This window comes from Eubalaena glacialis, chromosome 5 (genome assembly GCF_028564815.1).
Source record: "Eubalaena glacialis isolate mEubGla1 chromosome 5, mEubGla1.1.hap2.+ XY, whole genome shotgun sequence".
Classification (NCBI taxonomy): domain Eukaryota; kingdom Metazoa; phylum Chordata; class Mammalia; order Artiodactyla; family Balaenidae; genus Eubalaena; species Eubalaena glacialis.
The window spans coordinates 153,175,542-153,202,640 of NC_083720.1; the positions used below are offsets into that span (position 1 = coordinate 153,175,542).

Sequence of the window (27,099 nt, forward strand, 5' to 3'; positions counted from 1 at the left end):
ACTTAACGCAGGGGTGAACTCCTCATCCGCGTCTGAATTACCTTCCTGTTATAGTTTCCAGTGTGTTCTTTGCTGTTCATGCATCTCGGCGTAGGACCTGCTGTCCTCAGACTGTCCTACTTTGGTCTGTACGGGTGGAGCGCAAAGCCACAAGCCCCGGAGATGAGCATCAGACGCTACTGGATAACAATGTAAGTGGATTAAATCATACGTATATAACACTAACTCTGGAACGGGTGACTTAACGTCGTTCTAACAGAACCATGTGGATTAGCACTAACTAGACCGTGTGGCCTCAGATATTCAGGACTGGAGAGGCGCAGGGGTGGGGTCTCTCCTTCCCACACCTACCAAGCGGCTGAGATGCTCTCCTTTACTCCTCACATCCCAAGCGACACGCATGCTTACTCGCTTCGTCTAACTGGTCCCAAATAAGACACTGCCTAACCGGTGACCTTTTCCGCCTCCCTCTTGCATACACATTTGAGGTGGAAACTGGTCCACTAATTTACCGGAGACATTAAAAAAAAACCTTAAGATAAAACTTCAAACTTGACCCAGACATGCAGTTCAAGAAGTCAGTGGGCACACCTTGGCTTTTAAAAGTTCCTAAATGAACATGCTGCCCTGAGATGCAAGGGAACCAAGAACCCAATTCTACTTGTTTGAGCCGCCAGACAAATAACCTCATTTTGTTCTTGTTTATCCTTCTGGAAAAAAGAGTTACATCACACACACATATATGTGTGTGTGTATGTGTATGTATATATCAATTAGTTAAAAGTGAAAGCACTGTAAAGACCAGCAACTAGAGAATTCTCTCAAATTTCAAGACCACGATGCAACTTTATAACTTTAGAGCTTACACTTCACAAATACCATAATCGCAGTGTCCCAACTCCTTCTCCCAAACTTGTAAATTCAATCTCTTCTGATTCTTTTTCTGTTTTCCTAGCAAGCTCTTTCCTCAAAGCTATGAAAAGGGCTTCTTGTCGAGATCCTGAAAAAATACACTTAAGAAGGAATCCCAACTGTGATGACTCTTTGCAGGTGGAACGCTGGGAAGCACGAAGATCTGAAAATGACCTGTGAGGTAAGCTACTTCCACCAGACCTCAAAGTTCCTCTCTAATCAAGTCCAGCGAGTGCGAACTGGAGGGGCGAGAGGACGGTGGGGAAGTTGGGCAGGTGACAGGGCCGGGCACAGGGTGAGCAGAGCACCGTCCAGGGCGAGACTGCAGAGAAGTGGGGAAGGGCTTAAAATGACTAGTGGAAGTCCATCACTGAGAGGAAAGAGAGAGAAGAGCTCTAAACAAAAAGATGTATATACAAACCGGATCTTATTTTTACTTAGGCTTTTCCCCCAAAATGTATGGCGATCTATGCTACAAAACCGCCCTAAAAGCCAGCCCGAATCTTCCTTTCATTCTCGAGACCTACAAGTTACTGCCTGTATTTAAAGGCACTAAAGAATACAAAATCAGGGACTTCCCAGGCGATCCAGTGGTTAAGACTCCGCACTTCCACAGGTTCCATCCCTGGTCAGGGAACTAAGATCCCACGTGCTGTGCGGCGTGGCCAAAGGGGGGAAAAAGAAGACAAATTTCACAGACACAATTTAAAAGAATACAAATTCGCATTAGGCGTGCTAGAGGTTCAACCTAAGGGTTGCACCTTAACTTCTGAAAATCTATTCAACTACAAAGTGGGCCCCCAAGGGCAGCTCATTGCCTGTCTGAGGTACCCCCTTCCCCCCAAAGCACGTGCCAGCTCCTATTTGGTTAAATCTGGATAGAAATGAAGTGCGAGGTCATCATTCTGTAGGGCGAGAGAGGGAAATTTTCCAGGAGGCTCTCCCACGAAGGCTGCACAGCATCTGAGAGTTCAGCCAGGTGAGGAGAGCAGGAAGAAAGACTCGCCCGGGTGCCCTTGGTCGACGTGGTGTGTCATGGTTGATTTGGCCCTCATCTTCCTGAGTCTTTACTGCATTTCTTTTTCCAAGGGGAACCCTTAGCAGGGACACATTGCTGAAGGGCCCTGAGATCTCCAATTTTCTCCTGGGCATTTACCTCCCAAACTTGCAGAAAATCCTAATGAGGTCAACAAAAACAAACCTCCAAAACCACTCCCTGGCCCAATTTTGTGTTCTTCACTAGACACCAACAGGAAGTCAGAACACTACACTGAGAATGTTCCCACAAAGTTAGAATCAGTTTCCCTAATATGGCCAGGCCCTAAATATAGCCACAGTTTTTTTGTTCAAAAGACACTCCCTTACAGTTGTAGATGGAGGAAACGGTGGTGGGCAAGTGAGCAGTAGAGCACAGGAAACCACGACCGTGCATTCAGAGGGCTCTGCGTCCTTGACAAGGGCTGCCCAAGCAAAGACACCTGGAACACATGCCCTGTCCTCTCCAGGCTTTGTTCCCTCCACCGAGTCTGGGTTACCGGCAGGGAAGAGGAGAAATTACACACCCTGGGCCAGAAGTAATTCTACCGAGTTCTGAGAAGCAACACAGCATCACTAGTACCCAAAGCAGTGAAAGGAGTAGAATTCCCTGCTTGACTTGTAAGGATTCAGTTCACCTACAGAACACACGGGAATTTAACGAAGGTGTGTCAAGTCTTCATAACCTACCTTCCAAATAACAACACACACCCACACACACCCCACGGTCACAAAAGACTGGTAACGTTCACGTAACTGCCGTGAGGGGCTTTGGGTCCTTTCAGCGAATGGGATTTAAGCGGAGCAAAATCTAGAACACAAAACTTGGCCCAAAACGCAAAGTTTCGCTTGAAACTTTTGAAAGGTTAAGTACCCTGGGTCTAGACTTCAATTATAAACCCCTTCCGCAAGACATTTTAGCCAAAAAGCACCCAGCAGAGTGTCCGAGTTGGAAGTAGATGCTCAGTAAAACACCTGCTGGGAAAAAACGGTTACAGGGAAGTAAATGAACTTCTCAACACAGGCGTGCCGAAAGGCAATACAGGCCATTTCAAGGCCCCGTGTAAAAGTTAGCCCGGGAGGGCGGACGGGCCTAGAGCGTTCAGGCTGGACTGCGCGCTCAAAGCGCGCAGGTCAAATGCAGGGTCTGCCGCCCCCATCTGCGGGTCGCGCTCTCTGCGACTTCACGTTCCCTCGGCCGTGAAAGGGGGATCGGATCACACCCGGCGCCCAAGGCTACCGGGCGAGCAAGCGGGAGAAAGCAACCGAAGGCACCCAGGATGCCAGCGCGCCGCCCGCGCGCGCGCCGCGTCTCCGGAGGCGCGTACCGGGGGTCAGTCCGTGCGCACACGCACCAGCTTCGCTGCGCGGGCACCTCGGGCCCCGCACACGCCCCGCGCAGCCGGCGCCCCGCGGCGGGGAAGCGACTCGCTGCCAGGCACGCGTCCGAGAGCCGGTCCCACGGCGAGGGAGGAGGCGGTGCCGCGCTCGCGCCGCGGCGTCTCCCACACAATAGGCTGCAGCGGCGCCCCAGGCCCCCCGCGACCCGCGACCCCCGGGCCCGCGGCGGGCACCCCGGGAGCCCCGGCACCTCCGAGCGTGGTGGGGGAGACGCCGCGCGGCGCCTGACTGGGGCCCACGGTGCCGGGGCGGCGGGGGCGGCGGCGGCGGCGTGCCGGGAGGGCCCCTCCCCTCGTCCCTTCCCGCTCCGAGCCCCTCCGTCCCGCGGCCCCTCACCTGAAGGCCGGTCCCTCCCGGGGCGCCCGGCCCGGGGCCGCCGCCGCCGCCGCCGCCGCCGCCGCCGCGGAGCCGCCGCCGCCCTTCCTGTTGAAGAGCCTCTGCAGCAGGGTCGGGGCCATGGCGCTGCGGCTCGGCTGCGGCTGCGGCTCCGCGGCCTCGGCCCGGCTCAGCGCGCGGCCGGGGGCGGCGGCGGGGCCATCGCGGCGCGGGCAGCTGTGCTCGGCGCCGGGGCCGCCGGCCGGTCATATGACGGGGCTGGCCCGCCGCCGCCGCCGCGCGCTGACAGTTCTCCCTGCGGGAGGAGCCGCCGCCGCCGGCGCGGGAGGAGCGCGGCCGCCATTGGCCCCGGGACCCCGCCCGGCCCCGCATCCGGGGGGCGGGGGCCGCGGGGGGCAGGAGGCGGGGGGCAGGGGGCGGGGCGAGGCGCTTAAAGGGGGCCTGGGGAGACGGGGGCTGGGCGCTTAAAGGGGGACGGGGTGGGGCCTGGGGGAGGGGGGGGCAGGGCGCTTAAAGGGGGCGGGAGCGGGGGGCGGAGGGGGCGGCGCTTAAAGCGGGGGTCCCGAGGGCGGTGGGCGGGGCCAGCTGGGTGGGGGCCCTGGTGGGCAGGGGGCGGTGAACCGCGGGGTAGGGCTGGGGGCTGGAGTTGGGGGTGGAGGTGGTGGCGATGGTGGGATGGGGGGCGGGGCCCGGTGGTGTTGGGGCGGGGGGCGGGAGGGCGCTAGGACGCGGGGCGGGGTGCCTTGGGGGGGCGGGGCGGGGGTGGTGCTGGAACTGGGGCCGGGGTCCCGTGGGGCGGGGCGGGGGGCGCTGGGTGGGGTCCCGTGGGGGGCGGGGCGGGGTCCCGTGGGGCGGGGCTGGGGGGGGCGCTGGGACTGGGGCCGGGACCCGTGGGAGGGGGCAGGGGGGCGCGGCTCCGAAGGCGGCGGGGGTCTTCGGGGCGCTGCGTCCTTCGGAGCCCCGGGGAGCTGCAGGGCGGGTCTTTGTCGCGTTGAAACAAAGCCGCTGAACCTGGGCCGTCGCCTGTGCAGGTGCGCGGGCTCGTTCGCGGGAGGCGTGCGCTCGGGGAGCGGGCTTCCTGCACGAGGTCGCCGCTCAGGGGCTGATTGGACGGAATCTCGCGACACCCCAGGTACTGGCACTTGTGCCGGATCCACGTGAGAGTTCTCAGGGTTTGCTTTTGTGAGGTTTTGGGGTTTTTAAATATTTGGTCTTGTAATTTGCTGTTTGGCATCTTGAGCCACCATCCCATAGTTACGTAAAAAGTTGCACGTGGAATTCACTACGTAGATTTAGAAACTTAAGCTATTTTAGAACAAGGGACTGCTTTCCTAATACACATGTAACAGAGCACATCCTAACCTGATACCAGGCAGACGGTGTTTGGTGTGGGGAAGGGAGGACTTACCGTGGTACCTGAGTTCACTCACCTGCCAGCCCCTCCCTGGGTCTGTGAGAACTCCCGGCTGCGGTGTGAGGGACCAGCCTTCCAGCGCTGGCTGCCCAGCTTTTCCACGGTGGTGAGATCCCGACCTACACCATGAGCCGCGGTCACTGAGCGCTTCACCTGGATTCTCTTAGACTTGTTGGAAGGAGGACTCCTGGAGACTCAAAAAGGCAAATGTATTTCCATGAATAGAAATATAGTCCAACATATCTCTTCTGGGCCCAATTTAATTTGCATTATCATTTTTTATTGCGTAGGTTTCTGGCTTTGGTGGGAAACTAGCTGTGAGTGAAGATGTGCTGAAATTTCACAAAAGTATGGGAAAGGTGGTAGAAATTGAAACGCAGTCATTTTGTTTTTTTCCTTCAGATTTTTACCATTAAAATGGTGGATTAAATGTTCATGCTGGTTCATCGTTTCCCATGATGGCGTGTGCACAGAACCCTGATTTGCAGCTCTGGTGTTTCTCTCTGTTTATTGAAAGCATCTACCTCACAGGACTGCCAGTATTGGTCAGTATCCTGTATTTCAGGTATTGGTCTCATCTGTTGTGATTTTATTAAGACAAGGTCCCGGGTCATATAATGGCCGGCCACACACCACCGTTCCTTACCCCATCCTTGGTCAGAAAATGTCTTTTATTCTTAAAACTAAAATCTGCATACTCGTGGTGTGCCTAGCAGCTTTTGCAACAGCGTACCAAAGAGGAATTTGCTGTGGTGTCCTTTGTTCCTCACCTCCAAGAGCTGTTTCTGTCCCACCCCTGTCCAAGTCTGTGGGATCATCCACAAGAGACAATTAAAAATTCAGCCTGCCCCGCCATCTTTCTCAATTTTGGACCTGACTGGGCAACTCTAAAGGAAAAGTGTGCATTTACAACTAAAGACAACACTTCAGTTAGGGGAGAAAAAAGGAACTGAAATGGTGCCCTTCTCCCACTTTGCTTCCTCTCAACTCCACGTTGTTCCTCATCCTGGTTCTGGCCTCACCTCTCTTGCTTTGGATTTTAAGTGTTACAAAAATCCTAACCAACCGAGTTCTGGGAGACAGCTCCAGACAGCCCTTGCACCCCAGCTTCATTGTTTCTTCTCCTGGCTGTTCCGGGCCTCTTCAGAAACCCCTTGTGTCCCCTGGCATCCGTTGGTCACTGCTTCACCCCTGAGGCTTGGCGTCATCCCAGGCTCCAGCACTGGTCCTTCCATAGTCTCATCCACCTCATTCTCTGTCTTGGAAAATAATCCGCCGGCTGCTCCTGCAGGCAGCCGTGGAGAGGAGGAGGAACTCAAACAATACAATACCCTGAGGGTCTGGAGATGCAGGATAGGTCTCAGATGGGAAGGCTGACCTCCTGGTCCTATTCCATTCTGAGTCGCGGTGAGCGTTCCCTCCGACCTGAGTGTGAGTTCTGTAAATTGCTTTAGTGTTTTGCTTCCACAATTAGTATGTCCTGGAGCCTGTAACCTACCCGATACCTGTTACCCCCTTCTTCCCAACAGAAGCCCGGTTTTGTTCAGGTGTCCGTTCCTCCCCCAGGCCTGCGTGCCTCAGGGCAGACCGACACCGTCCCCAGCCTGAGTCTGAAAGATCTACGGGAAATACCGTTGCTTTTGCAAGGTGGTACCTCAGGAATGAGCTAATGGGGAACAGGAGGCAAGAGGGAAAGGAGCCGGAGGGGAAGGAGGCGTTCTGGAAGTTTCTGCACTCTTCATAGAGAGCTATAAGGAGGGAGGTGGGGTTTTCCCTTCCTTTGGAGGTTGTATGTCTACATGTAGTGCGATAGCTCTCTTGCTGCGGCCTGAGCATGAAACCAGCCAGAGCAGGGAGGTGTGTCCCTCGATAACGTTATTGAGCCACGGTCCCTGTACCCCGGCTGACCTTCCCCATTCAGTGAGATAGTTTGCTAGTATCTGAAGCCAAAAGCAGTGTATAGGAGAGGGTCCTGTTTTCTGTCCTCAATTGCTTGTTATTCGAGGCAAATAAACCCTACCTGCTTAACTCTCAGTGTACCAGGGGAACAGTCATCACCCATGGACCTCCTCTATTGTTTTCATATTTTGATGTCATTTTGCAAATCATTTATAAGAGGCAAGAATAAAGGAATGGTGAAAATAATTTTTTAATTAATTTTTATTGGAGTATAGTTGCTTTACAATGTTGTGTTAGTTTCTGCTGTACAGCAAAGTGAATCAGCCATACATACACATATATCCTCTCTTTTTTGGATTTCCTTCCCGTGTAGGTCACCACAGAGCACTGAGTAGAGTTCCCTGTGCTGTACAGTAGGTTCTCATTAGTTGTCTATGTTATACATAGTTGTGTGAAAAATAATTTTTAAATAAATTTTAATAAGAATTTAAACATAGCAAGCTCAATTTTTTATTGCATATTTTCCTACATTTGAAGGAGCATTACCCTAACTGGCCATGAATACAACTGTTGACAGGACCGAGGATTATGGATTTTTCCATCTCCAGCTCCGTACGTGGATTCTGTGAGGTAATCGGTAGCGGGGATGTGGGTTTTTTTGAACAAATTAAATGTAAAAATGTTGATCTGATACTGTTACTTCTCAGTTTAAAAAACTGCCCCCAAGACACTTCCTTCTTCCAAACTTTAAAAAAAATAGTTTCTTTTCAGGTAATATTTGCCTATTTATTAATGCCTCTAAGGTGTGTAACTTTGGTACAGGCACTTAAATTCATGCACATATTTCAGATTCTGTGGACTTTATTTCACCTCCATAGGTGAGGTCTTGGGAGCGATACAGAAACCCTCTCCCACGCACTCATTCACACTCAAACACAGTGCGTAACATTTAGAGAATGCAGGGAGGTACAAAGATGGATATGGTCATGTGTCCATCTGCAAGCTGGCTAAGTAGAAATAGCTACACATAACATGTGTGTGACCCTCCTTCCTTCCTTTTTCTTTCTTTTTTTTTTTTTTTTGTTCACTTGTTCATTTGACAGGGATTTTGTTTTGGGGGTCTGATGACCACTTAAGTCAGTAGTTCAACAGACATCACACTTCATTGCTCTTCAATCGTGAATTCTACGTGAATTCATCCAGTTCTCGTATTTAGCTAGTGGTCATCTGGTGTGCCAATGCCACCTGCACCCTAGCCACTGACCCTTCCCTGTTTGTTGAACAAAAATTACTTTGGAATTCTGCTTCGAACTGGGACTTGCCCACCCGCATTCTGCCCCACCTCCACTTCCTCAAAGCCCACTAAAACGACAGCAAAGGAATAAGAAAGTGTCGGCCTGCAAGGAACGAGGACAAAGGGCAGGAGAGAGTTCCACAAACGTTCGGCCAAGGACAAGTGTTTGCAGGTGGAAAGTGGATGAAGGAGGAGTAACTAGTTGGTCAGAGAGGAGGAGTTCAAACCCAAGAGTGAAGACGCGGGCCAGCCCCCCCGAGGCGCTGAAGCCTTCGCACTTGGGAGGTGAGGGTCTCTGAAGGACGGGTGAAGGTCTACACGTGAACTAGTTAGACCCCAGGGCCCTTCTGTCCTCACCCTGCACTACCAGGCACTGTCTATCCATCCGTGGGCCAAAGAGGGGCATCAGGTGAGTGCCTGGCCAGAGAGACAGGATGGCGGCAGACAAAAGCTCTCCAGACATCTGCCGTGGCAGGAGCCAGTGGAAGGCCAGTTCTCTACTAGAGCACCTGCTTGTGGATTTCACAAAATCAGTACTCCACACGGAGAATTTCTTCTAAAATGTTTAGAGTCTCACTCTTCAGTATGAAGGGCAGTCCAGGAATCAGTAACCATGGGATGAACACCTGCAACATGGTAAGGAAAATACACACAGAAGTGAAAGGGATCTGGAGCAAACAGACAGTGCAAGGAGAACGGGACTTCAAAGCTGTAATTGATTAATAGCATCAAAGGGACAAAGTAAGATATGCCTGTAACACAAAAACAGGAAGCGATGAAAGAAGAACACTCAACAAGAAAGCTCTCTTGAAAATTAAATATATGATGTAAATAAAATAGTCAATGAAAAGAACTGAAGGATAAAGTTGGGAAAGGTGGAAAATAGAAGAGGAAAGATGAGAATGTAGGTGAATCCATCCAGAGACTTACTAATAGGAGCTTCAGAAAGGAGATCAGAGAAAACAGTGGGGAGCAAATCACCAAAGAAATAATGAAAGAAAATTTCCCATAGCTGAAGGGGAGGTGTCCCCATATGGATAGGGCCTGCCCAGAACAAGACATGTCCTTGAACTTCAAGGCATTTCATCATTAAATTTCAGAACATCTTGGATAAGGGAAAAAAACTGTAAAACCTTTCAGAGAGAAAAGCTAATCAAAAAATGACAGGACTCAGAACAGCATCAGAGCCGTTTCTAGCCGCTCTTGATGGTGGCAGACAACAGAGCGCCACCTTAAACGTTCAGAGGGAAGACTGTTTTCATCCTAGGATCCTTGACTAAACTAAACCATAAATCAGTAGTGTAGAATACACACACTTTTAGATACACGAGTTCTCAAACATTGTACCTCCCTTCTTTTTCAGGCAGCTGGAAGATGTACGTTAGCAAAACAGGGGATTAAAACAAGAAAAGGGAAGATACAGGCAAGAAGATACTAGGGAAAAAAAGCAGCTAGGTGGCAGGAAGGGAGACCCAGGACCTCTAGAAAACAACAGGCTAGGGACAGGAGAAGGGAAGAGGCTCCAGAGGTAGCTAAGAAAAACAGAACGGAAGTATTTGAGTGTAAGGAGTATATTCTTAATAAGTATATGGCAGAGATGCTGGAGCATTGGGGAAAAATTAACAATAGGTAGCTGGAAAACCAAACAAATGATAAAATGAGGCAATTATTAACTTCAGAAAAAAAGCGTGTGCAGGAAAAGAAAAAGTGTGGTTGCAATGCATTATTTGGCTCTTGGTCACTGAGTAACCGATATTTATATAGTCTCACTAATGTAACGTCAGCTCTTGATTTAACAAAAATTATACGTAACTGTGCCGGGGGAGGGAAGAAGAAAAGTGGGGTCGGGGTAAGGGAGGGATAGTCTAGTATTTATTCACAATGGCGGGAAGTCAAGAGACGAGGACTTAAATTGGCAAATCAAGAAGCAGTGACAGAAGCATATAACTTTTTAAAGATATGGAGGAAGATATCAGTGAAGCTAGCTAGAAAGGTTGAAGGTGGTAACCTGTAGGGCTGGGACTGGCTGTGGGGAAGGGTGGAACAGGAGACCGCTGGGTTTTATTATAAAGCCTTTTAGTACTGTTTGACTTTTTATTTTATTTAATTTTTAAAACATCTTTATTGGAGTATAATTGCTTTACAATGGTGTGTTGTTTTCTGCTGTATAACAAAGTGAATCAGCTATACATATACATATATCCCCATATCTCCTCCCTCTTGCGTCTCCCTCCCACCCTCCCTATCCCACCCCTCTAGGTGGTCACAAAGCACCGAGCTGATCTCCCAGTGCTATGCGGCTGCTTCCCACTCGCTATCTATTTTACATTTGGTAGTGTATATATGTCCATGCCACTCTCTCACTTCGTCCCAGCTTACCCTTCCCCCTCCCCGTGTCCTCAAGTCCATTCTCTACATCTGCGTCTTTATTCCTGTCCTGCCCCTAGGTTCTTCAGAACCATTTTTGTTTTTGTTTTTGTTTTTCTAGATTCTATATATATGTGTTAGCATACGGTATTTGTTTTTCTCTTTCTGACTTACTTCACTCTGTATGACAGACTCTAGGTCCATCCACCTCACTACAAATAACTCAATTTCGTTTCTTTTTATGGCTGAGTAATATTCCATTGTATATATGTGCCACATCTTCTTTATCTATTCATCTGTCAGTGGACACTTAGGTTGCTTCCATGTCCTGGCTATTGTAAATAGTGCTTCGATGAATACTGTGGTACATGACTCTTTTTGAATTATGGTTTTCTCAGGGTATATGCCCAGTAGTGGGATTGCTGGGTCATATGGTAGTTCTATTTTTAGTTTTTTAAAGAACCTCCATACTGTTCTCCATAGTGGCTGTATCAATTTACATTCCCACCAACAGTGCAAGAGGGTTTCCTTTTCTCCACACCCTCTCCAGCATTTATTGTTTGTAGATTTTTTGATGATGGCCATTCTGACCGGTGTGAGGTGATACCTCATTGTAAGTTTGATTTGCATTTCTCTAATGATTAGTGATGCTGAGCATCCTTCCATGTGATTGTTGGCAATCTGTATATCTTCTTTGGAGACTATTTGACTTTTTAAATGATAGATATGAATGTGCTTGTGTGTGTGTGTTTTCCTTTGATAAAAAGTAAAGTTTGTTTTTAAACAGTCTCACTTGTGGACATTGTTCAAGTCCTATTTCTGGGCCCGATCCTGTGAGATTCCAGTCTAGTGAGAGTGGGACTCAGGAAATGAACTTTACGTAGAACCTCAAGAAATTCGGATGCAGGGACTTTCCGGTGGTACAGTGGTTAGGAGTCCACCTGCCAGTGCAGGCAATACGGGTTTGAGCCCTGGTCCAGGAAGATCCCACATGCCGCGGAGCAACTAAGCCGATGCGCCACAACTACTGAGCCCACCTGCCACAGCTACTGAAGCCTGCACGCCTAGAGTCCATGCTCTGCAACAAGAGAGGCCACCGCAATGAGAAGCCCGCGCACCACAACGAAGAGCAGCCCCCGCTCGCCGCAACTAGAGAGAAAGCCCGTGCGCAGCAACGAAGACCCAACGCAGCCCAAAATTAATTAATTAATTAATTAAAAATAAAAAAGAAAATTGGATGCAGATGGTTTGTGGACAATACTTTGAGAAACATCACTCAGATCCCCTGAAATTCTACGCAAAGTCTTGCAAGAATGTGCAGTTTTTTGGAGAGAGACCATACTTTTAAGATTCTCTTTGATGCCCCCAAACCCAAAAAAGTTTAAGCATTGCTGTTCTCTGTCTGCCTTCCTTCCAGGAATAGTTGAGATTGCATTCATTCATTAAGGTGAAAAGCACAGCTAATTATTGTTGTAGTGAGTTAAACACTTTGTAAAACTCATCGATGTTACAGACTGGAAAGCACTGGCTGAATTTTCAGTCCATTGCTTAGCACATTACCAAGGAGAATAGCAGTGCGTTAGTACTGCAGTGCGTTGAATATAAATCGAGTGGCTTGATACACTAACACAAGTGTAAATCAACTATACTTCAATTAAAAAAAACTCTAGTGGCTTGAAAAAGTTCATGTGGATCCATTGGCACCTACCAGTGACGTTGACCAAGCCTATAGTTAAATTTTATTCAGTTGAAAAAAACGTGCATATGTTGTCATTCAGTGGTATCTTTATATAATAATGCCACATAAATAGTGCTGGAGTCCAACTAGAAAAGTTAATGCAGGTATTTTGACAACCTTGTACTTTTATTCAACATTTTAGTAACTTTATGATGTAAGCCAGCCTTTCTCAAATTTATTTAACCTTTTAAAAATTGTTTTTGTCTTTATAAAACATGAGAGGAGTTCATGAGTTGTGATTTGGATTAAACTAGACAGCAAAATATGATTTCAGATTAATTGCTGGAAGGAATTAAATTTGGATTCATACGTTTTCTTTAAACCTTGTTATACATTAAGAAGTTAGAGCAGTTACTTTTTTATTTTAGTGACTATAAAAAGTATAAAATATTTTTAAAAGATACATCACATAGACCAGCACAAACCAGTAGCTAAGTTAGTATTTGTTGAATGAATAACAACATATAGCATGGCAATTGTTAGTTATTTAAGTAGATTGTATGCCAATCTGCATATCAAATGTTTCTTATTAATAGATCAGTCATCTCTGATATTCTTAGGTGTGGCACACTATTTCTTAAAAATAATAGCAAGCCCATCCGTAACACTTACTGTGTCCCAGAGCTTGTCTTAAGCATTTTCCTGTTGTTAGTTCATTTAACCCTGGCAACAACCCTATGAGGGAAGTAGTATTATCACTCCCATTTTACAGATGAGAAACTGATACACGCAGTTAAGTAGCTGTGCACAGCTAATGAACAGCCAAGCAATGATTGGAAACCATCAGTCTGGCACTAGAATCTTATCTTTTTAACTAGTCTCACAAGACAAACTATTACAAAAAAACACATAAGCAATTATATCAATATACTGTACAATAAAATATCAAATGAAATCTGCATGATACCTCTTCTTTAACAGGCAAAGATTTTGCATCATTCTTTGATATCCTTGAACTAATATTTCTATTTCACTTCTCCCACATAATTTTATCTTAATGTAAAACAATTTGTATACTTCAAAATCTTTGATTATTCAATTATACTCTGTAACAAAATATGTACATAAATTTAATTTCCTGGGCTAATGAAGCTCTAAATTAAAATATTCTATCATTCTAGTTCAAAATTTATCAATATAACAAAAATTTATAATTCTTAAACATAAAAAATAAAATTGTGCTATAAATGCATTTCTCAATGACAGATAAAGCTAAGATTCATCTTATTCACTCTTATGGATAAATATTACTCATTGCAAGAATCAGACAGGTTCAACATTAATTCATACTTTTCGTTTGTTGTTATAGATGTAAATGCTGAGAAACTGTATTTACATAAACAAGTAGATGAAAATGGAAGGAATTTTGTTACAGCATTATAATTTTTTCCAAGTCAAATTTTTAAAAAAACCACTGTGCTCTAAACACTAAAAATTAGACTGGTGTCCAACATATGAAAAACTCACTGTTAGAAGTTAACATTAACTTCCAACTGTTTTTAATGGACTTTCTATTCTCTTCTACGTATTTGTTTTTTCCTTTCCGGTCAATTATGAGACTCTCGTTATTATAGATTTAGAGGATATTTTGATTTCTGTCAAGGGCCAAGTCCCTCACTTACTCTCATTCTCATAAAAAAATTTTTTTGGCTCTTATTTACCTTTCCCAATCATTTTTATGATCAACTTGTCAATTTTGTAAAAATCTGGGTTGGGATGTTTACTGAAGTGCACTGCATTTTTGATGAATTTGGGCATATTTGATATTGTTCCAATACTAAGTCTTCCCATCTAGGAACTCAGCAATCTCCCCACCTCTGCAAGCCTTGTTTCATGTCCCACAATGAAGTTTCATAGTTTTTGTTTCATGGGTTTCGCATATTTTTTTCTGAATTTAAGATACATATATTTTGACCACTTTAAAGGCATTCTTCCTTCCTTCCTTCCTTCCTCCCTCTCTCCCTCCCTCCCTTCCTTCCTTCCTTTTTTCTTTTTTTCCTCTTGCCATCCCAAATAGATTGCAAACCCTTGCGGGATTAGAAATGGACTGCCTCATAACCTCCTAAGTGCCTAGGACAAAGCTGTGCTGGAACGGTTGCTAAGGAAAGAAATACTTGTTGAAGAAATAAATGAATGAAAGTCCTGATTCATAAACTAGAAACGCGACAGGAATAATCTGGGAGAGATTCTTGGAAAGGATTCAAAAGAATTATAGTTCCTTAAAACTGGATGATAGTGTGGGTTGATTATACCACATGGCAGATTTGACAAGCTGTTTGATATTTTTTTGTAACTAAAGAGACAAAATGACCTGGATATTAGACAGATTCTCCCAGTGTGGATTCACTCAGAGATCCAGAGGAGATAAATATTTGCTTCTGATTTCCTAAGGCTTTGAGAAAAATGCTAAAGTTTTTCCACCTGTGAGGGTTCCTGAAACATTATTTTCACTGAACATTAAGGATCATTTAAAATTTTCTTTTAAGAAGGATGTCTGGGGAGTTCCCTGGGGGCCTAGTGGTGAGGATTCGGCGCTTTCACTGCCATGGCCCTGGGTTCAACCCCTGGTCGGGGAGCTGAGGTCCCGTAAGCCGCGTGGCGTGGAGTTGGGGTCTCCTTCCTCCTCGAGGCCCGTTTCAAACTCCTCCCCTCCCCCCAACCCCAGCTTTGAATCTCACGTCATCAGATACACCACCCCCTGTGCCTCACTGCCCTTTGCCCTTATTTCTCAGAGATTTTAGCAGCTGGCTCCGGGTCCTTGTCTCCAGGAAAAGTCCTGTCATGATTCTAAGTCATTTCAATATCCATTTGGCTCAGGCTTCAGCTTTCCAGCCCTCAGCCCCTTGACTTCCTTTCTTCCTAGGGTTTTGCCTGGGTCAGTCATGCACCGTGAGATCACACCCTAGAGCTTGACCTCGTACTCTCAATGGCCAGCATCCTCTGGTACCACCACTGCCACCCCTGCCGCCTCTGGCCCCTGCCACCCTCTCCCTGTGCTGAGGTCTGCAGCCCCTCGACCCACCACCTCCCGGTCACACCTCAGCCCCCCGGACCCCTCTCTCCTCCTTACCTAGCATACTTTCCTTGGTCAATTACTATTTCACTCCCTTGCAGAGTTCTAATTATCCACCTGCCCTATCCATCTTCCTTCCAAAATGCTAGAATTATAGCTGAGCACACAGCTGGCCATATACACTACATTTCCTGGGCTTCCTTGACTTAAATGTGGCCGTAGGACTAACCTTCTACCAACGGAATATGAGCCTAAGTGATGTGCGACCCCTGCAGGCTAGGCCTTTAAAACAAGAGCAGTGCTTTCTCCTCATGCTTTCTTTCCCCTCCTGATAACGGGTAAAGGTGTGCCTGCTTCCCAGTACCCACGATTCAGATGGGAACAAAGCCCTATCACGGAAGACAAACGAGAGAAGGCCCCTCCCTCTGCCCCTTAAAGGATCATCTGAAGCTGGGACCCAGTGACCTGGAATGGTCACTTCGGCCTGTGGCTTGAAATAGACGGAAAATCTGCTTTACGTCTCAGAATTAATGTTGGATTGCTTCGTTACAGCAGCCTAGCTTGACTCTAAGGAATATAGCTCTCAACGCCCTTGGTTCTCTCTCGTCTGAATACTCCCCTGGCAGGACCACAAGCCTGGTTGAAACTCCACCTCTCCCTCCCCTGCGCTCATCCATGGTATCCGGCCAGAGAAAAACTCTTGCTGACCAGGCTCACTTTAATTTCTGGCCACTGAACTCCCAGTAGGCTTTGAACGCTGCCTGGTAATCACACCATCCCTCCCCCTCGCCCGCCCTCCGGGACAAAGCATCCTCCTTGCCCAGACCTCCCACAGGGCATCCCCAGCCTCACGCTTGGCTGGTGACCCTGCGTTCTATTTCCCTGAGGGAACTGAGAGCTCCAGGATTTCAAGGCGCGCCTGTCTCCTATGTCCCGAGCCTCTCGCACCGGTGCCTACCTCCTGTTCCTGTGGGTGACCGGTCCGTTCTTCCACGTTTGCACCAGATCTCAAAACTTCTTCTCTATGCAGAGACTTTACCCTAGCCATTCTCCCTTCTCTCCGGCACCATCGCATTTTCTCTCTCTGCTTCACCTTCCCCATAGCATACAAATGTTCCTTTATTTCTCCCACCTTGAAAAAAATCTAAAAAGCCTTTCAAGCGCCCTTTCCTTCTGGCTATCCCTTCAGCTCTCTGCTGCTGCTTTTTAAGATGTCTTGAATTTAGCTTTTGTCTTTTTATTTTAAATTATTTTGAAAAATTTCAAGCATACTCAAAGGTAGAAGGACATATATCATTACCCAGTTTCAAAGACTGTAAACATTTTGTCAATCTTATTTCATGCACCCGCCTTCCCTAAATCTGGAGTATCTTAAACCAAATCCCAGACGTCGTATCATTCACCTGTAAATCATCCACTGTACATCTCTAACAGATAATGACTCTAAAAAATGCCAGTCACAATACCAATATCATACAACAAATCTACAATAAATACATGATCAGGGTTTAAATTTCCTAGTTGGTCTCAAAAACATCTTTTCTTTATAATAGATGGGCTCAACTCAGGCACTCAACATATTGTATTTAGAGGCGGTTTTTCGACTCTAACAGTTTCTCCCCCTCCCCTCTTTTCATGCCATTTATGTTTTCTAGTTTTTTATACAAAGCTCATTTTCCCCGTGGAAGTCCCCACGTTCTGGATTCGGCTTACTGCATCCTCATGACTTTGTCCAGCATGTTCCTGTCTCTCCTATATTTCCTGTAAATTGATAGTAATAGCTATTTTTTTTCCATTTTTAAAAATCGAAGTTGACTTACAATGTTGTGTTAGTTTCAGGTGTACAGAGAAGTGATTCAGTTATATGCATATAGAATACATATAATATATATATTTTTCATATTCATTTCCATTATGGTTTATTACAGGATATTGAATATAGTTCCCTGTGCTATACTGTAGGTCCTTGTTGATTGTCTGTTTCACATATAGTAGTGTGTATCTGTTAATCCCAAACTCCTAATTTATCCCTCCCCCCCTTTCCCCTTTGGTAACCACAAGTCTGTTTCTGTTTCATAGATAAGCTCATTTGTGTCATATTCTAGATTTCACATATAAGTGATATCACATGGTATTTATCTTTCTTTGTCTGGCTGACTTCACTTAGTATGATCATCTCCAGGTCCATCCATGTTGCTGCAAATGGCATTATTTCATTCTTTGTTCTGGCTGAGCGGTAGTAACACCTTGAGGCTTGATTCTCTGCTTTCTGGACCCCACCTCGGTCTCACGTTCACCCTGCTACCATCTAAGACTGTGTGTGGTCAGGCTCCTTGACGACCCACGTCGCTACGATGGACGGAATGGCCCCTTCTCAGGCCCCTCTTCCCGCTCCATGGGCAGTGTGGGGACTTCTCACGGTGCGCCCTTGGTGACCCCCTTTGTCTGGCTCACAGGACCCCACCCTTGGCTTCTGCTCTTAACCTCGCTTGTTGTTCCTTCTCAGCCTGTTCTGCGGCTCCTGTGACCACTCCTGCCTCTACGTGTTGGTGCACTGGAGGATTCTCTTTCATTTCCCTCCTCTACGTGCACTCACTTGATGCTCTCATCCATCCAGTTCTCAGGCTTTGATGACCATTTTATATGTGCTGACTTCCTAATTTTAGAGCTTTGGCCTGGGTCCCTCCCCCAAGCCCCAAATTCGTATAGCTAGCGGTTGAGCTGGCATTTCCATTTGCGTGTCTAACGAGCACCTCAGCATGGTCCTGTCTGTGATTGGACACCTGAGCTCCTTCCCAGTCTGCTCCCCCTCAGACTCCTTCATCACAGTTGATAGAACGTCACCCTTCCAGTTTTTCAGGTCAGAAATCTCAGAGTCATTCTAGAGTCTTTCTCTCAACCCCAGATAGAATCTGTCATAAATCCGAGTGACTACTTTCACAACACACCCACAGCCTGGATATTTCCCACCACCTCTACTGCGGTCATCTTGATGCCACCCTTTGTCATCTCGTGCCTCACCCCATTGCTCCTAACTGCTCCGCCCCACTCCCTGTTCTTAGCACAGCAGTTAGGGTGAGCTTTCAAAAGTGCAGGTCACCACCTCACTCCGGTAAGCATGGCCATCATCACAAAGTCTACAAACAGTAGATGCAGGAGAGGGTGTGGAGAAAAGGGAACCTCCTTCCTCCTGCACTGCTGGTGAGAATGTAAATTGGTGCAGCCACTATGGAGAACAGTATGGAGGTTCCTTAAAAAACTAAAAATAGAGTTACCATATGATCCAGCAATCCCATTCCTGGGCATATATCTGGACAAAACTGTAATTCAAAAAGATACATGTACCCCAGTGTTCACAGCAGCACTACTTGCAATAACCGAGGTATAGAAGCAACCTAAGTGTCCATCAACAGAGGAATGGATAAAGAAGATGTGGTACATATATACAGTGGAATATTACTCAGCCATGAAAAGGAATGAAATAATGTCATTTGCAGCAACATGGATGGACCTAGAGATTATCATACTAAGTGAAGTAAGTCACACGGAGAAAGAGAAATATCATATGATATCACTTATATGTGGAATCTAAAAAAATGATACAAATGAACTTATTTACAAAACAGAAATAGACCCACAAACATAGATAACAATCTTATGGTTACCAAAGGGGAAGGGGGAGAGGGATAAACTGGGAATTTAGGATTAACAGCTACACACCGCTATATATAAAATAAATAAACAACAAGGACCTACTCTACAGCACAGGGAACTACGCTCAATACCTTGTAATAACCTATAATGGAAAAGAATCTGAAAAAGAATATATATGTATATATTCAGATGTGTATATATATGTGTGTACATGTGTTTCTGTCCTTCTCCCCCAAAACTTCTCTGCCATCTCCCACATGGTCTCCTCCTTGCTTTCCCCACTCTGGCCACACTGGCCCTCCTGCTGTCCCACCACCCGCCTGCCTCTCCCTCCCCGTCCCTCTTCCTCCTCCCTCCCCCCGCTCCACTCATCTTAGCTTTAGGTGCTCTGCCTGGGCTGGTCTTCCCGCTGCATCAGCACAGCTCACTCCCTCACTTCCCTCAGACTTTGCCTTTCCATCGAATCCTTTCCTGACTACCCTCTTCAACATTACATTCCCCGAGAAGTGGAATTGGTGGGTCAAAGAGCATCAGCATTTGAGTTTTCATAAATCCTGAATTTGACCAAATTACTATCACCAGCATGAGCATGCAGGTTTCCCCGAGAGCCTGGCCATTTGAGGTTGTTAACAGCTTTCGAATTCTTGACAATCACAGTGTAGTTTAATTTGCCTTTCTTTTCTCACGTGAGAGTTTGAACATCAGTTCAAGAGCCATTTCTGGCAATCTGTATGTCTTCTTTGGAGAAATGTCTATTTAGGTCTTCTGCCCATTTTTGGATTGGGTTGTTTTTTTGATATTGAGCCACATGAGCTGCTTGTAAATTTTGGCGATTAATCCTTTGTCAGTTGCTTCATTTGCAAATGTTTTCTCCCATTCTGAGGGTTGTCTTTTCGTCTTGTTATATGGTTTCCTTTGCTATGCAAAAGCATTTAAGTTTCATTAGGTCCCATTTGTTTATTTTTTATTACCATTACTCTAGGAGATGGGTCAAAAAAGATCTTGCTGTGATTTATGTCATAGAGTGTTCTGCCTATGTTTTCCTCTAAGAGTTTTATAGTGTCTGGCCTTACACATGAAAAGATGCTCAACATCACTAATCATTAGAGAAATGCAAATCAAAACCACAAGGAGGTACCTATCACCTCACACTGGTCAGAATGGCCATCATCAAAAAATCTACAAACAATAAATGCTGGAGAGGGTGTGGAGAAAAGGAAACCCTCTTGCACTGTTGGTGGGAATGTAAATTGATACACCCACTATGGAGAACAGTATGGAGGTTTCTTAAAAAACCAAAAATAGAACTACCATATGACCCAGCAATCCCACTACTGGGTATATACCCTGAGAAAACCGTAATTCGAAAAGCTACATGTACCACAATGTTCATTGCAGCACTATTTACAGTTGCCGGGACATGGAAGCAACCTAAGTGTCCATCGACAGGTGAATGGATAAAGAAGATGTGGCACATGTATACAATGGAATATTACTCAGCCATCAAAAGAAATGAAATTGAGTTATTTGTAGTGAGGTGGATGGACCTAGAGTCTGTCATACAGAGTTAAGTAAGTCAGAAAGAGAAAAACAAATACTGTATGCTAATGCACATATATGGAATCTAAAAAAACAGTACTGATGAACCTAGTGGCAGGGCAGGAATAAAGACACACATGTAGAGAATGGACTTGAGGACACAGTGGGGGACTGGGAAGCTGGGATGAAGTGAGAGAGTGGCATGGACATATATACACTACCAAATGTAAAATGGATAGATAGTGGGAACCAGCCGCATAGCACAGGGAGATCAGCTTGGTGCTTTGTGACCACCTAGAGGGGTGGGATAGGGAGGGTGGGAGGGAGGCTCAAGAGGGAGGAGATATGGGGATATATGTATATGTATAGCTGATTCACTTTGTTGTACAACTGAAACTAATACAACATTGTAAAGCAGTTATACTCCAATAAAGATATTTAAATAAAAAAAAATAAAATACAAATGCTACTACAACATTAAAAAAAAAGAGCCATTTCTGAAAACTGTAAGTTCAAATTCCTCATCCACTTTTCTAAGGATGTTGGTCTTCTCATTTACTTTGTAGAAGCTCTTTGTGAATTACAGAAATGAGTACTTGCCTGTGATAATAGCTGGAGTTGCCAACTACAAACTGGCACTTGCCATCTACCTCTACAAGGATTAAATCACGCGGCGCGGCAGCTGCTGACCTTCAACCTCCCACTGAAAGAAGTTCAGGCTGGAGATCAGGAAGGAGGCCCTCTGTGCCCTGGGAGGAACTGGCAGAACAGGTCTTCAGATAGTTAGATATTTTCAGGAGCTGATTTTATGAACCCCGTTTCTTGCATCTTCTCATATCTAGAAAAGCACTAAAGTCATCAACGGTGACATCTGCTCCTCGTGACTAGCAGCAACCTTGTGCCAAAATGTGTGCTTGACTGCACGTCCCCCTTCACTAGAGTCACGTATATACTGGCCTCCCCCCGCCTCTTTGGAGCAGTTTCTCAGAGCTCTCTGAAATGCTGTCTCTCAGGCTATAGCCCTCCTTTTGCCCCAAATAAAACTTAGCTCACAACTCTCATATTGTGCATTTTTTTTTCAGTCTACAGAATAAAATGTTCCCAGCTTGTCATTTGTCTTTGACTTTATTTATGATGGGTTTTTCTATGCAGAATTTTTAAAAATTGGAAGTCTATTTCATTAATATTTTCTTTTATGGGTTCTGAGTATTGCGTCATACTATAAAATCCCTCTCCCATCTGAGATAACTTTTTTTCTTTTACATTTAAATCTTTTATGCATCTGGAATTCATTTTGGTACAAGATGTGCATTACATGTCCGACTTTATTGCTTTTTCAGATGGTCCCCCATTGGCCCCGCACCGTTTGTTGAATGCTCCATGTTTTCTCTGTTGACATGAAACGCCTCCCAGGGGATTCTTGGGCAGACTTCATGGCTTCTGAGCTGAGCTTGTGGTGACAGTGGTTCCTCTTTGTGAAACCTCTCCAGGCAGGCAGAGACCTCAAACATGCCCCTGAGAGCTGCAAACAAGTCAAACCTGCACCAGTACCGGCATATGTGAGGTCTCCAAATTGCAGCCTGGAATGATGTGAGCACATGATTCCCATCTAGTTGGTTTCTCCACCCCACATACCATCTCTCCAATAAAGTCAGGAGGTGACAGGGAATAGTCACATGGTTTTGGTTGTTTGTTTTGCAGACTTTACTCCATCAACATGTGAGGAAGACCCGAACTTAATATTTGCAAAGCACTTGGAACTATGGAGAAGAAAGGTGCTATGTAATCCTCGTGTTATCTTTTAGGTTTCAAGCATGTTACTGTGACATCAGCATCCTAGGCTTAATGCAGTTTTATTTCAGTTAATATAAGTTCATCCCTCTGTGTTCAACTAGCTGTGAAACCAAGCCACTGGGTGTGGGTTATGAGGGCTGAAGTTTTGGGGGGTGGGGTGAAATTTTTCAGAATTCGTGATAGCACATGAGACCACTGAAGCCGGTTTACCTGCCTTCTATCTACAAGGATGCTTTTTAAACTAGGACACAATCTACTGTTCAGTGATAATTATAGTGATAATGCTGACACTAGGATGCTGCAAAATCCTTCTGCACCTTTTGAATTAAGTTCTGAATCATCAAAAATAATTATAAGAAATATAACTTAAGTTTCAAGACAATTTGGCTGTGTTCCTTAATGGTTAAGAGTTTTGTTTAAGACACAGACAAGGGTGAGTTTAATCTTGATTCTTCCACCTTTTATCTGAGTAACTTTGAGCAAGTATCCCAACTTCTGTAAGCTTTAATGTCTCATATATAAAATGGTGATAATAATAGTACTTATTGTTATAGGGATTAATAAGAAAATCCATTTAAAGCAAAATAAGGCACTTCCTATCTGATTGGCAAAGATCAAAAAGATCAATAACACCTCTGATGGTGACAGTCTGGTGGAGACAGGTATACTGCTCAAGGGGGTGTATGTACATCGATACAGCCACCACATAAAACAGTTTACAATATCTATCAATATCTATCAAAGGCACACACATACCTCTGACCAGCACTTCCTCTAGCTGGAATTTATTGAACAGATGTACTTGTAAATGAGCAAATTGATAACTGTAGCAGATATTTATTGCAGTGCTGTTACAGTAAGAATAGAGTGGAAAAAACCTAAATTTCCATCTATAAGGGTTTGTTCTGATGGACTCATGCAATCAAATACCATGCTGTAATAAAGAACAAGGAAATATTTATGCCGTCGAATGAGATATTACCAGGATATACTGCTAATCAGAAGCAAGGTGTAGAACAGTGTGTAAAAACAGGGGATGGAAATATATATATATATATTTGTATAATCACAGAAAAGCTCAAGAAAAACACTTAAGAAAATGGCAGCATTGATTTCCCCTAAAGCTGGAATTTTCTGGTGGAAATTTTTGAAGTATTTCTTCAGTGGCCAGAAAGCTTTTCACTCTATACCTTTTTCATTTTTTGATTATATTCTTTGAACATGTAAATTATTTTTTTTTTTTAAATTTTATTTTATTTATTTATTTTTGGCTGCGTTGGGTCTTTGTTGCTGTGCGCAGGCTTTTCTCTAGTTGCGGCGAGCGGGGGCTGCTCTTCATTGCGGTGCAGGGGCTTCTCATTGTGGTGGCTTCTCTTGTTGCGGAGCACGGGCTCTAGGCGCGCGGGCTTCAGCAGTTGCGGCTCGCGGGCTTTGTTGCTCCGCAGCATGTGGGGTCCTCCCGGACCAGGGATCGAACCCGTGTCCCCTGCATTGGCAGGCGGATTCTCAACCACTGCACCACCAGGGAAGCCCTGTAAATTATTTCTTAAAAAGCAAATTGATATAAAGTATATAGAACACTGGTGACACATCAGCATGCAATACATATTAGTGCTTATTTAAAATTTCAGTTTAATGGTAATTGATTATCTTCCACTAAAAGATATGTAGAGAATTTTAAAAATCAGCTGTTCAAAAATTAAATACTATAAATTTTATAATATACAAATAATTTTAAACAATAATATTTGCCTTACTATAAATTATAAAGGCATTTCTTTGAGCCCATGCAGTCCCACAATCTGGGTCTGTTACCATTTACATTTCTCATAAACGGTGTTAAAATACCTGGCAATTTTATTTTATTTTACTTTCTTCGAAATCACCACCAATGCATTTATTTGAGGGAAAAAGGGTCAGATCTTATTAGGAACTTACAACTGGATAGGACTAGAGACGCTCATCTACCTAACCTCTGGGTGTTCACAACCGCACAGGTAGCCACATCCTGCACAGGAGACGTCACCATGAAACCGACGAGCACTTGACAAGGGGGACACATTCCGAGCAGTCACACGGTTTCCATTCAGGTGCTGCCGTATCAGAAAAGCAGTGTTGAGAAAAACGAAGACAGCCTCCTAGCAAAGGCCTGGACTTGACGGTGGCTCCTGAAAGGGGATCACACTCTATTTACAAAGCAGGAGAGCGAAGCTCCCAGCTGAGCTGCAGGATGAGAGCTGGGGCTGACCCGAGGGCTGTGAATGGGGGCTGGGATCTGACCTCACGAGCCTTTGCTCATCCAACCTCAGGCTCCACGAGCCATTCTCTGGCCCCCTGCACGAGGCAGACTCGGGAAATCTGCAAAGTAAGGGGATTCTGCCCCACCTTCCCCAGGCCTGACAGTGACCAACCCACTGGACGCATTCTCACTGCCACCCAGCCCCTGCTTCTGGACAGACGCATGGCACATACGGACACTGAAGCCCAGCTGGCCTGGAGCACATCTAGGTGTCGCTGGGTTGGTCATCTTACAGGTGTCCCACGATGGTCAGGCCTCACCCACGGTGTCCGGGCTGAGACAGCGTGTTTTTTTAGGTGATTCAGGTTACTCCAGGGCAAGGTATGATCCTGATGACACCCGGCAGAGAAGCAGGCTGGAGCTTCGGAAGAACTGGCCCTGCACACTCGGGTCCTTCCAGCAGCGGATCCAGATTCGAACACTGAGGAGTGAGGCGGGAGCCCAGCCTGCAGGTGTTCACAGCCATGAGACCGCCCACCAGCAGGAAGGGGTAGGCCAGCACGCTCACTGCCATCCCCATCACAAATCTGGGGTGGCCAGGGCCTGGCCGAACCGCGAACCTGGATTCTGGTCGCTCCCCAGCCCCCCTGGGGTGTCACCCACACTGTCACCCACCAGGTAGGCACTGAGGAAGCGGGCCGGCAGGTTACAGCCCCGCAAGGAAACCACACCTCCCAGGAGGTGAGGGATCAAGCCGACGAAGAATCCCAGCAGCCCAGCTTCTGTGAAAATCTTCCCAATGGAGCTCAACTTTCCGCTGTACTTGGCCTTCCTCCCACGAACTGGACCACGCAGCGCGCTGAGATGACACGCAGCGGGTGGGCCAGCATGTGGGACACGCCCTGCATCCTCATCATCAGGCAGGAGGTCTCCTTCACCACCGTCGTCAGAGACGTCTTCGTGCCACGCTTGACGGCAACCTGCTCGATCTCGTCCGGAGGGAGAACCTTCTTCACGCCGCCTGGGTCACGGTGCAGAGGGCGGTGGACGCCAGCCGGGGGCTCAGGCCTCGGCACAGCCCTGGCTTCCCTCCCACCCACCGCGCAGGGTCCTCGGCTTGGGTGGAGACGCTCGGCGGGGAGAGGACCTTCCTCTCCGGCGCGCTGGTCCCAGTGGTGGGGGGCGGGCGACCCCCGGGATGAGCAGCTTCGCTCGAGCAGCGGCGGGCCGAGCACCGTCACTCCCGGGCGCAGCCCCACGGAAGGAGCGTCGGCGGCCGGCGCCGTCTCCGGGACCCAGGCCCGCGCCTGCGCCGTCCGCGCTGCCCGCCCGCCGCTGTGCCGCCGGCCAAGGGCGGCGCCGGCGTGCGCGGTGCCGGGGGCCGCGGCTCCCAGAGCCCGGCCCCGCCTGCTGCCGCTCCGCCGGGCTCGGCTCCCGGTCCGGCTCCACCTTCCCCCGGCACTGCTGTCCGGTAAGTTAGAAAATCTACTAAGTGTCCGTGGACAGAGGAATGGATGAAGAGGCTGTGGCACATATACACGACGGAATACGACTCGGCCCTAAAAAAGAACGAAATAAGGCCGTTTGCAGCACCACGGATGGACCCAGAGACAGTCACACTGAGCGAAGTACGTCAGACAGGGAAAGACAAATATCATATGGTATCGCTTGTAAGTGGAATCTGAAACAAATGATACAAACGAATTTATCTACAAAACAGAAATAGAGCCACAGATGTAGAAAGCAAGCTTATGGTTATGGAATAAGGGTGGGGAGGGATAAACTGGGAGATTGGGACTGATATGGACACCCTGTATACATAAAATAGGTGACTAATAAGGACCTGCTGTAGAGCACAGGAAACTCTACTCAATCCTTTGTAATGACCTCTATGGGAAAAGAATCTAGAAAAGAGTGGATCTATGTATACGTATAACTGATTCACTGTGCTGTACACCTGAAACTAACACAACACTGTAAATCAACTATACTCCAATAAAAATTAATTATAAAAAATAATTCTACTTAGGCAAACAACATGACTAGAAGGAAACGTTTCCCATATACAAATGAAAATGTCTCATGAGTTAGTCTTTGAGCAATTGAGAGTTTTGGGTAGATAATATGTGTCATTTAAGCGTCTCTCAAACATTCTTAGATTTTGAATAAGGAATGAAAACACTGAACGTACTCTAGAATTATTTATTTATTTATAGTCGAGTTTTGCTTTCAGTTCTGAGTTTGGAGCAAATCTGGACGAACTGTGAATGCATGGAGAGTTCTTTTTCTATTTGACTTTCACGTATTTAGACCATCAGGATGCACTACCTTTTTCCTCAATAAACTGAGCATCTAGGTCTCATTCTTATCGGATGTTCTACTGTTAACATTCCACCTTGTTCTCCCCCATACTTTGGGAATAACAGCTTTTCTTTCTCTGGTTTTTAATTTCTTAGACATAAAC

The 27,099-nt window shown here is 46.3% G+C and overlaps 1 protein-coding gene, 1 long non-coding RNA gene and 1 pseudogene across 2 annotated transcripts in view; 1 reads left to right on the plus strand and 2 right to left on the minus strand.

Annotated features, from left to right (window-relative positions):
- The window catches only part of FNIP2 (folliculin interacting protein 2), a 120,373-nt gene extending 116,567 nt beyond the window's left edge, over positions 1-3,806 (minus strand). The window contains exon 1 of the mRNA XM_061192655.1: positions 3,685-3,806. Coding sequence (XP_061048638.1) covers positions 3,685-3,806 — 122 coding nt within the window. The remainder of the gene's footprint in view (positions 1-3,684) is intronic.
- Positions 3,807-5,527: 1,721 nt separating this feature from the next.
- On the plus strand, positions 5,528-11,847 carry LOC133092446 (uncharacterized). The gene is made up of 3 exons (XR_009701055.1): positions 5,528-5,643; positions 7,535-7,627; positions 11,446-11,847. It is a non-coding gene; the product is annotated as an uncharacterized LOC133092446 (long non-coding RNA).
- Positions 11,848-24,931: 13,084 nt separating this feature from the next.
- LOC133092447 (mitochondrial carrier homolog 1-like) lies at positions 24,932-25,867 on the minus strand (annotated as a pseudogene).
- Positions 25,868-27,099: the final 1,232 nt, after the last annotated feature.